This window comes from Gymnoscopelus microlampas (assembly GCF_963454915.1).
Source record: "Gymnoscopelus microlampas genome assembly, chromosome: 1".
Classification (NCBI taxonomy): Eukaryota; Metazoa; Chordata; class Actinopteri; order Myctophiformes; family Myctophidae; genus Gymnoscopelus; species Gymnoscopelus microlampas.
In genome coordinates this window covers 13,587,885-13,600,264 of record NC_139962.1, presented here as the reverse complement: position 1 = coordinate 13,600,264, position 12,380 = coordinate 13,587,885, and the positions used below count along the sequence as shown (strand labels likewise).

At 43.5% G+C, this 12,380-nt stretch overlaps 1 protein-coding gene across 3 annotated transcripts in view; it reads left to right on the top strand.

The window, feature by feature from the left end:
- Nucleotides 1–12,380, top strand: part of lrp4 (low density lipoprotein receptor-related protein 4) — a 113,788-nt gene that overhangs the window by 42,702 nt on the left and 58,706 nt on the right. For all 3 annotated transcript variants that reach the window (XM_084062783.1, XM_084062782.1, XM_084062784.1), the window contains exon 2: nt 6,326–6,472. In XM_084062783.1, coding sequence (XP_083918909.1) covers nt 6,326–6,472 — 147 coding nt within the window. The remainder of the gene's footprint in view (nt 1–6,325; nt 6,473–12,380) is intronic.

The following is a 12,380-nucleotide window of genomic DNA, read 5'->3' as shown; positions in this document are numbered from 1 at the left end:
CAGGTGGTCTGTTTTGTTCTGCTTCCTCTCCCGTTTCCTGCTTATCACTTGTTGTCGTCAATAGCGGTGGAGAAAAGCAATCAGTCGACGCCCCTCCAGTGTTACACCTCACTACCTCCACACACGCACAAAACACACACACACACACACACACACACACACACACACACACACACACACACACACACACACACACACACACACACACACACACACACACACACACACACACAAGCACACACAAGCACACGCACTCACGCACACAGTCACTCATGCTTGCATACACACACACACATACAGATGCAAGCACACCCACACAGTGCTAGAGGACCCTCCGGGTTGTCTGCGGGGAGGTCTGTGGTTAATGAACTCTAAGCTGTTTGACATCATTGGTGGAGGAAGCATCTATGGATGTCATTGTGTGTGCGTTGGCTGCACCGTTCTCCCCACTTCCACATTTAAACGACAGCAAATGTCTTACGTTGGAGGGCAGGGGGGGTGTTGGGGGGTGTGTGTGTGGGGGGGGGGGCTGTGCACCACACATGTTAGACATGAGGTGAGTTGGGGTGGCCAGTCACTGGTGGAAAAAGTACTCAAATGCTTTACTTACTGTACGTAAAAGTATCAATACTGCAATGTAGAAATACTCTGTTACAAGTAAAAGTCCAGAATTCAAAATTGACTTGAGTAAAAGTACAAAAGTATTGGTATCAAAATGTACTTAAAGTACCAAAAGTAGAAAGTAGTCATTATGCAGAATGTCCCATTTCACAAGTTTTCAAATGTATGAAATGTATAAAAATCTTTTGAAAATAGCAGATCAACAACCTCACAATGCTTCACATCGCGATGCATTGTGAGCTTGTAGGTCGGCTATTTTCAAATGGCTGAAATGTATATAGGGCTAATGTATGTTTTGTAGTAATAATCCAAATCTACAAAGTAACTATTAACTAAAGTTTTAGAATAATTGTAGTGGAGTAAAAGTACAATATTTGCCTTTTGAGATGCAGTGGAATAGAAGTAAAAGTATTGAAAATGTATAATGCTCAAGTAAAGTAAAAAATACCTCAATTTTATTTAAGTACAGTCCTTGAGTAAATGTACTTTACACCACTGGGCCTCACTGGCCTGGCCAACCCTCTCTGGGCTTAGAATAGCTTTACTGGGTTTGGTTTGGTTAGGTTGGTGTTTGTAGTCGTCAGGTGGTGGCTCACTCTGCTGTAGGTGGGCTGGTATTAGGCAGCATGGGGTTTGTGGCCTGTAGCCCGCATGTTTTCCCTGGAGGACCACCTGTCTTGCACTGCACCCAGTTGCCTGTTTTAAGAGAGACACACAGACGTGTGCGTGCGTGCGTGCGCTGCAGCAGCAAACACCCGGCGAAGTGTCTTTGGAGGTGGTCTCTCAGCTTTCACTCTGCTGGAGGTCCTTTTCCATCCGGCGCGGGCGGACCTTTCGCAAACGCTAGTGGTCGTTTGTCAGGCAGGGTTGGGGGGTGAGTGGTAGGCCTGTCACTATTATTACATAATCGCCTAATCGCAATTATTTGAGATAATCGCAATTATTTGAGATAATCGCAATTATTTGAGATACTCGTCACAATCGTTGATGTTTTGAAAAGTTTTCATACATTAAAAAAAAATAGTGGAAATAGTAGATCTACAAGCTCCCAGCGTGTCACAATGCGATGCGTTGTGAGCTTGTAGATCACCTATTTCCACTTTTAAAGTTTTTTTTAAGTATAACGTTATTAAATATGTCAGTCATTTCTTTGTATATTTAGGTTATTTGTCATTTAACACATACATCAGAGCGCCTAAAAGCCAAAGAGTAATGTTCCAGTGTTCAACAACAGAAACACAATAAAATCATTAACTGTAATTATTTGTGCGACAATTAATGTAAAATGTCATAATTGTGACAGCCCTAGTGAGTGGCTGTATTTGACTGCCTATCCTAACTCGCCGTTTGCTTTGTGACTGAAGCTTTGGCCTTGTACAGCCCCTGCAGTCCCTGCACAGTGAGATTGAGAGAGTTAATTGCACTTTGAGAGACCGCCGCCTCAACACACCTTCCATATTCACCGTGCACACTGAACCTACCCCACACACACACACACACACACACACACACACACTTTACTCTTGACATCCCTCACTGGATCATGCACTTAACAATCAGTGCCTGACTGTTTCACCGACTGTCTTTTAGGACAGATGTACATATTTATAGATGCTTCATTTGCATCATCTCTCAGTAGACGTTGAAACGTCCCACAGCATTCAGACCATCTGTTCATGCATGGCAACGTGTGTGTGTGTGTGTGTGTGTGTGTGTGTGTGTGTGTGTGCCTGTATGTGCGTGGTTTGGTATGTTATGGTTTGTTCGTAAGCTCTTGTATGTTCTCCGAGCCAACGGTCCGTGCTTTTTAAAGCGTATTTGACAAATGCAGAGCGTCTCATGTGGCTTCATGTGACATGACTTCTGCTCCAGCGCACAGGCTGGCTTCTAATTTAGACCAGTGTAAACCCACAGCCAGAAATGTGAGCATTCACACACACACACACACACACACACACACACACACACACACACACACACACGCACACGCACGCGCACGCTCTCCCTTATACACAGACTCTCACACCTTACACACATAAATAAGACATACTCTCACATACATACAATAACAATTGAACAAAAATGAATAGAAATCACTGTGAATTTGATATTCCTATAATAAGCAGCATGAGTCAGCGTGACTCAAATTTCTGGTCACGTGGCCAACAGCCACACTCTACAGAATTCCAAATTATATACTCTATTCTCTCTCTCTCTCGCTCTCTCTCTCTCGCTCTCTCTCTCTCTCTCTCTCTCTCTCTCTCTCTCTCTCTCTCTCTCTCTCTCTCTCTCTCTCTCTCTCTCTCTCTCTCTCTCCAATTGTTTCAACTTAGTTGAACTCAAAATATGACAAAATGACACAATTAGTAGTTAACATGTCTGAGGAATCACAGTGAACATCAATCTGATCACTGTGATTTTGCAAATATAAGCTGGTGACAGTATATCCATAATGATATCCATGTGATTATCTCGGATTCGTGATTTCAAACATATCACTCAGTGCTATCCCCCAAGCCCCCCCCCCCCCCCCCTCCTCTCTCTCTGTCTCTGTGCCTATGTGTCATGGTATTTCAACATTAGTCAGCCTGTCTGTCTGGAAGCCAGCAGGGTGCCTTCAGGGCCCAGGCACCCAAGATATAAGGACACAGAATGCCAAAACGGGAGAGGGAGAATCAGAATGAGTTAGATTAGGTCATCCTCACCCCTGCCCCCACCCCAGTTTAGAAGAGAGCATGTAGGGGAATGAAGGGGAGTGCAAGTGTGGGAGGAGAGAATAGAGGGATGGGAGGCAGCCGAAGGGGAAACATGAACAGGGGATGGGAGAAAAGGGAAGAATGAGGGGAGAGAGAGAGAGAGAGAGGGGAAGAGGGTGAGAGGAAAAGAAAGAGACCATTAATTTAGTGCGGTGGGTGGGATCTGTAGGTTACTGGGATTTTCTGTGCCAGGCCCTCCTGGCTTTGACTGATGCCTTTGTGAAGAGGCCAGGAACCACACACACACGCACATATGCGCGCGCACACACACACACACACACACACACACACACACACACACACACACACACACACACACACACACACACACACACACACACACACACACACACACACACACACACACACACACACACACACGTTCCAAGAAACTGTTGCTGCAGGCCATTTTCAGTGATACACACACACACACACACACACACAGGCTGCACGTATACACAGGACAGACAACAATGGTCATTACTTAGTGAGCTTCACAGTGAAGGTGAGATGGGAAGGTTTATTTATTGCCTGTAAATAGCCCCCGATTTACTGCCATATTTATGAAGATGATGGTGTTTGTCTCAGAGCAGGGAGACCACTCACACCAGCTCTGATGTTCTTCTGGGTAATACCTCTGACAGGCCAGGGCGCCCAGGTCATTTCTGATCCCCAAATAAATAATTGTTATGGGGATAATAACGTTTTTATGACTGAGAAGAATTATGGTGCAGAATGCATTGTCGTACAGGAAAATAGCCAACACATCTCATGTGTCTTATCATTGTTATATATTTTTCACATCATCTGGAAAAAAGTATTTGATGCAGAGGGCTTCCGACCCTCCGTAAAATGATGACGGTAAACCACGGCCTCGTGTGGCTTATTGCTTTTCTAAAAGGATTACCAAACATTACAACTTGAAAATCATATATAATACTATACAGTATGTGGGTGCACATGCATAATGTTTTGTTGATGCTTACATTTTACTGTGTACAGCACTTTGGTCAATCTCAATTGTTTTAAATGTGCTCTATAAATAAAGCTTGATTTGATAGACATATCCTTATTAAAACTGTTTTTAAAAACAATTTCACTACAACAATATTAGCTAGAAAGTTGTCCCTAGTCCCCATGACTAGGGATGCCAGAACAAACCAGGAAGTTACTGTGCGAAGGAATGGAAGGAACCGAGCATACCAAGTGGTACGCACTGCGGTATCTGCCTTGTTTTAAAGTGATTTTGAATTAATTAAATCTGTGTATATATAGATTTTCTATATTGTTGTGTAGTTGTTTTTTTGTTGCACTGTTTTTTTTGTCCACTTGTTGAGTGTTGAATGTTTAATGGACCTTGCACATACACAGGATGAAAAGGATCTCTCCTCTTACCTTGAAAAACTAAATTGTGCACAGCAATACCGCCATGGAATATGAATATAAATAAATAAGATGTCGCAGTGGCACTGATACAGTATATGCGGTCCTAGGTTTGTTTATCGAGCAGAATCATGGACTGGAACCCTACATTTAGAGCGTTATTTATGGCAAAGGAGTCTGTTGTTTACCTCAATAAATTTTAACATTTTAACTGCATGCCAAATGATATCATTCTCCCAGTATCCAACCATAACATGGACTACAGCCAAACAATGTCCGCTTGACACCTGCAGAGGAGTTTTTCCCTTCTATTTGTTTGTTTGTTTAAATTTTCTGAAGAAAATGTCCTCAGAAAAATCCCCAAAGGGAACGTTGAATAAGAGGACACGGTCACACGGCTGGCCCGCATTTGCATTTCTTTATCTCTCCGTTTTGGCATGCCGTTTTTCAGAGTACCTGCATTTGTATAGAGATTCGTGGGGGTGTGTAGGCCGCCGTGTAACTGAGAAGGGCTTTTTTGTAATGGGGTCCTGGCCTACTTATCACAAAAGCTTCAGACATCAAAATGCACACATAGACATTTAGAAGTTCGTCACAAGCTGCGTGGTTTATTCAAAGGAGCTAAAATTACCTGAGGAGCTATGATAGCGTCTCTCTCACTCTGTGTACACACACACGCACGCACGCACGCACGCACGCACGCACGCACGCACGCACGCACGCACGCACGCACGCACGCACGCACGCACGCACGCGCACGCACGCGCACACACGCACACACACACACACACACACACACACACACACACACACACACACACACACACACACACACACACACACACACACACACACACACACACACACACACCATGGTGATATAATAACAGTTGTATTAAGGTCAGGTATATTTATTGCGCTGTTTGAATGGCGCTAAGCCCATTACACACACGGCTTCATGTATCGTGAGTCATATTTGACAGTAATTCTCAGCACCTGTCGTGAGGAGTTATTATACTGTTTGGAGAAGGAGATGGGTGGTACTGTCAGAAAGTGTCCAAATTACTGTGTATATGCTAAATTGATTTTTAAGTACTTTTTCTTGTGTTTTTCTGCTGTGTCTGGACCTTGTGTTCTGTGTGGCAAACTAATTTCTCAACAAATGAAAACTCATCTCTCCTCTGCGTTGCATTTGTTGTTCATTTGAATTGGTGGTTTTCCATCGTGTATCTCTCATTTGACCTGTTTTTAAATTAAAGTATATGTCAGAATTTCAGAAATGCTAGCATTGTGTAAAACTCTGTAAAACGTTGCTATATCTGCGGTTGTTCTGGGTCAAATTTGACCACATTTCACTCAAACACGGTGCTGCTTAGACTCCGGTATATCTGCAAAAGTTTGTTTAATACTATGGTCTATTTAGTGTCAAGATAAGATGTAGAATAGTCCATTTTTGTTGTGGTGATGTCATGATGATTTGGTCTATTAAAGGTGTGTGCCATTTGCTGGGATATGAGCAATGTTAATAAGCCCTGTGTGTCTCTCTCTGTTTTCTCTGTGTATAGGAGTGCGGGGCAGTGCGGAATGTTCTTGTGGGAGGAACCACTTCACGTGCGCGGTCAGCGCATTTGGGGAGTGTACCTGCATCCCTGCCCAGTGGCAATGTGATGGTGACAATGACTGCGGGGACCACAGTGACGAGGATGGATGCAGTGAGTCCACATTCCCTCACCTCAATCCCTAACCTCTCTCTCTCTCTCTCTCCATTCTTTTTTCCCCAAGCCAAATTCCAATACTCTAACTTCCACACTCGCACACGTCACTCGCGTCCTCCACCCGCACCCTAGTCCCGCCTCCGAGTGAGGAGGCGAGGATTAGATGCGAGTCTGGAGGATTCAAGCAGGTTGGACTGATAACCGCATTCCAATACTCAAATTTCTGCCTGCTTTCATCCTCCCTCCTCCACATGTCATGTTGTATTGGACACTGTATTTCTCTATGAATTGAGCTGTTTGACATGCATTCTCCCACACCCATGCAAACAAATTCTATTTACAATTCTGCAAATATTAACGATCAAACCATTTAATTTGTTGCTTCAGTAGCGTTGATCACTGTTATTCAGATATACTGTATATTAATGCGCTTAAGTATCTCTTCTAGTTTAATGAAGTGGGAAACTTTCACTCTTGGACCGTTGATAGACTCACGTGCACGCACTGATTTGTTTGCATTATTAGGATATGAGCAGATCAAATGTTTTCGGCTCGCTCCTTGAAGTTTGTGACACAGCACAGCTTTTAGATCCCATCTCCTAGACAGCATAGTTTCAATCCCGTAGGCAGAGGAGATGGTTTGTCCAAAAACAGATAGTAAACACTTCCGCAAAACTCGCTGAAGTCTACACTTGATGTACACTCGCTGATTCTCGCTCCAAGCTACTTGGGGAGCTCACTCTCTCTCAGGTTTCGGTTCCTCCAAAAGCAAATCACCAGCGGCGTGAGCGAGTGAGCAGAGATTTTGGTATTGGAATTTGGCTCAAATGTATTTGTTTATTTGTTTTCTATTGGCCCCTTCTGGTCGGAGGGTGTATTGCAGCAAATGTTGCACTCTCATTTCAGGAGGCAGACCAGCAATAAACGACCCAAAGGGGGTAATAGTGAGCACTTTGATGCTGGGCACCAATTTGCAGCTCGCCTAGCAGGTATTTTGATTATTATCGACATGCTTTTGATATGTTGTTTTTAGTCACTAAACTCCACAATGTCCACTTAGGGTCTTAGGCAAAGACTGTCGTCACTTATTTAGCTTGCTGTGTGACTTTCCTTACTGTTAATATATGTTTGGCCATAGGGCTGAAGAGCAGACTGATGAAAACAACAAAATTGGCTTGTAAATCAGCTTGTATTATATAGTAATTACTGAATGTGGTCAGAATACATTACAACATGGTTTCCTGCATCATCAGGACACGGACAGTTTATTGCATTAGTAGGGTATATCGCATTTTAATAGTTTTCTTATATTTTGACAGTATTCCGGAGTCATCACGTCAGCATTTGTTGCACAAACCAACCTATGCGCCATAAAACTGTCAGCGGGTCAGTGTTCACTTCACAGTAAAATCCTCAGTGTTCATTCATCCATTTGTAATTCAGAGATTGTACAAATGGAACCAAATGGACCCTTAAGCTTTGTACACTCTCAGTTAACACTGAGGTTTTTTACTGTGTTCCGTACACAATGTCAAGTCAATTCCCTGTTTGTCGCTGTACTGTGCTTCAGCGAATGCCCAGTGCAATAAGGCCTGAGTGACTTTTGGGCATGGCATAGCATTCCGGGGGGCAGAGGGGTAGGGGCTACAGGGAAGCCTTGGCAGCAGAGTGGGGGGGTGGGTGGGTCGATTGGGGAGTTATTCTCTCAGCAGAGCATGTCAAGGAGGAGTGAAGAAAAACTGTGCTTTTATTCCTTTTTGTACTCTTTCCTATATTGATGTTGTCAACTGCTGTCTGCCTTCAGGCTTTTCTTTTTTCTATTACTGTGAAGCACCAGATGCTGCTCCTCTTTGTTTGACACGTCCTAAACCTGTCAGGACTCAGTGTGTGTGTGCACGCACGTGTGCGCGTGTGTGTGTGTATGCTATGCTCGTGTACTAACCTTCCTCCATCTGTCTTTCTCTATCACATTAGTCTACTTGGGTGGGGATGGTGGGGGGGGGGCGCTAAGCACTATTGATCTGCCAGCCAATAGAACATTCCACGGCTCCTGATCGCCGTGTATTGATCTGCGGTGTGTCTCCCTGTTTAGGGGGCGCCACGCGGAAAACCAGCGCGCCATTCACTAGCCGTTCCCAATCCATTAGTACTGTCTGATCGACCCCACAGTACATCAGACGGCGCACACCTCGCCCGTCTGCTCCTTGGACGCGCTCCAGCCAGTCTCTTAATCACAAAGCTCACATCGGAGAGACGTGTCACTTTTTCCTTTTTTTTAGGGGACTTATTAAATTGTACAGCTATTAAATTGTCCACTCAGAGATCAGCCCCGGTGGAATGTTTAACCCATTAAGACCTGGAACTGTGTCATTTTTAGATTTGAGCTAAAAAGCATTATTTTACACTTTGGGCTATTCAAAAATAGCAGATCTACAAGCTCATAGCGCGGCACCGAGTGCCGCGCTATGAGCTTGTAGATCTGCTATTTTTGAAAAATCGTGAAAATGTGTGCAAATCTTTGAATATATATATTTTTAAAGCGAACATTTTTAACTCAAATATTTGCTTCTGGGGGGTCCCTGGAACAAAATATTTTGATGGGGGTCGGCGGCCAAATACATATCATTTTGGGGGTCCTTGACATGAAAAAGATTGAGCACCACTGATATAGAAACGGTCTCAATGGGTTAAGCCTTTCCTTAGAATTTACTGCTGCTGTGTCGTACCATCAGTACTGCTGCACTTTGCTGTACAGCTACAGTATGTGTGATGTGCAGTGATGGTGTTACTGTAGCTATGCATCCTACGTCCCTGACGCTTTAAAATCTGAAAGGATACAATAAAATCATTATTCATGTATCCAGGGGATGCACCTCTAATTTTACCCTTATAATGCTATTGTTTCACACTAAAACCATTCAACAGAGTTAAGCCTATGAATAACAGCACTCTCCACCTTAACAAGATGGTGTGTACAAAACGTATTGCTGTTTAAGCAACAACATTTTTACTGACTGCTGCTGCTGAGTAACAATAGTGAGGAGAAGGAGAAGAGAAACTCAGTTTTGTCTGTGTTGAGCTTGAGGTGATGGAAATACATCCACTGTGGGATGTAGTGATGTGCTCTTCAACCAGCATGGCAGAGGGAGGGAAGGAGGGGAACAGCCCTAGTAGGGCTGGGCAAAATTGACTGAATCAAATATGACTATATTTTTTTGCCGAGTACCTCAATATAGAGATATTTACACATTTTGATAAATGTTCATTAGTAATGTGGATATGATGTCCAAACAGGTAGAGGCATTATTTATTTCACTCAGTACAGTGTAATACTTCCAGAATATTCTATCATTTGTTACACTATTAATAATAATACTATTATTATTATTAATAATAATATTATATATTTTTTATATTCTGTTAATATGTTGTTGTATGTTGAAAAATGTTTGTTCTGCTGCTACCCTGGACAGAGCTCTGTCGTAAAAGAGATCTTGAATCTTAATGGGATTTTACCTGTATAAAGGTCAAATAAAATTAATTGAACTGTAATGCAGTCTTTAAGACCAGGAAAAGACAACATTTAAGGTTTAATTCACGATGGTTTTCCGTACTGTATAGACGCTGTATAGAGGATTCCATTCCTTGGTAAAACATTAAAGCATTAATACGGGCATGGCTATGTTTTGCAGTTCCATTCCCATTGAATATGGAATGGAATGGCACTTTGGATAAAAGCATCCACAAAAGTGTATTTTACGTTTTACTGCATTTTGACTGGTTTAAAGGTTGACTTGCTGGTTTTGGCTGAAGGTTTTATCCCTGCGTTTTTGTTCCATGGTATTTGATCACTTTGGCTCGCTTCTGGCTGTTGCATAAAGTTACATGTTATGGTCTAGAGCCATCTTTTTTTTTATTACTGATTTAAAGGCATGGCTCGGATTTCTGGAGTGTGTGTGTGTGTGTGTCCGCGCACGCGTGTGTGTGTGTGTCTCTGTGTGCGCCTACATGCATATAACTCGGGGAGGTGCAGGCCCATGTGACCTGGCTTCTATTACCCTGATTGAATTAACTGAGGGGGTTCGTTAAAAAAAAGAAAGAAAGAAGAACGAAGGGGAAAAAAACAGGACAGAAATAGTATGGTTTTGAATGACATTCTCAAAACACAGTGCAGAATTGAATTTATCGAGGCGGTATTTCAACTAAATTTCCATAGTTCAGCAGGAAAGGTACACACACACACACACACACACACACACACACACACACACACACACACACACACACACACACACACACATGCAGACACACAATGCATTCAGTCAAAATGCAAACGTAGACACATACACACACACACACACACACACACACACACACACACACACACACACACACACACACACACACACACACACACACACACACACACACACAGATTTAGCACACAGAAGAATCTCTTGATTCAGCAGAATCACGTTAGACTGTGGCATCCAGACTTCATTACAGATATATACACACACACACACACACACACACACACACACACACACACACACACACACACACACACACACACACACACACACACACACACACACACACATTTTGTGCATATATTCCCATGAGGAGCCAGGGCCAATTTATATCAATTTAGCAATTTCCAGAGAAAGCACAATTCTGGGGTTGGAAGACCACACTGTGTGTGTGTGTGTGTGTGTGTGTGTGTGTGTGTGTGTGTGTGTGTGTGTGTGTGTGTGTGTGTGTGTGTGTGTGTGTGTGTGTGTGTGTGTGTGTGTGTGTGTGTGTGTGTGTGTGTGTGTGTGTGTGTGTGTGTGTGTGTGTCAGAACAGGAGCCAAAGTGGTACATTTTGTCTATGAAGCAACTCATGTAATTACGATGTAGAATTCATGTGGAAGCTGTCTCTGGTAAGTTTTGTGCATGTCGTGCGTGATGATGGACATGTGTGTGGCTGAGTGTGTGTTCAGACTTTCATGAATACACATAGAATGGATGAGAACGAGAGACGATGGACCTTACAGAAGTGTGTGTGTGTGTGTGTGTGTGTGTGTGTGAGAGAGAGAGAGTGTGACATACAGGGTTGTAAACATTCGGAATAACAACGTTCTCCTGCTCAGGAGGGACATGTGGGTTCAGAGGGGGACAGGGTGTAGGGTGGACATTGATGGCAGGAGGCAGTGGAAGGTGTGGAAGAATGCAGGACCCCCCCCCCCCCCGATCCCCACCCCTCATAGCACCTAACATATGGCGTTCATCTCCTCTTTATTGAGGACCACACTGAGAGACGGAGAACATGGGGGGGATCCCTCTGGACGACCATAAATCTGCCTGCTTTAAAACACATTTGGCCGTCTTTGTTCGACAGTGAGTGGAAGTGGAAGTTTGGTGTGATGTCATTTCAAACTGTTGTCCCTGACACGCTATTCCCGAGTGTTGTTTGCTCATATAATGTTTTTAATCTAGCCCCTTATTCTTATTCTACATAATTGTTGTGAGTCAGACCGCATGACGGGCTGAACTGCATTCGATAAAAGGTACAACGTAAATATGAACAAAGTGATAACATGTGTACGAATGGTTGGTTTCACAATCGCTCCCTTGAAAGAGTTTCATCGAGTGCATCTGTGTCGGGCGGGCGGGGGGTTAATTTGCATCCTCGTCTTCACACCTGGGTACTTTGATAGAAGTTAGAGAGCATAGTCAGGTCGTGTGTCTCAAGGACGCTTCGCTAATTAGCCCAGACCAGACTTAATGAAGGCATAAATCAAAGAGGCTTCGTCAAATTAATAACATCCCCACTTTCATCAGTACAGCTGTCCGCACTTGGTGGCATGCATGGAGAGAGAGAGAAAGAGAGAGATGACACATGTCTGGCTTTGAAAATGG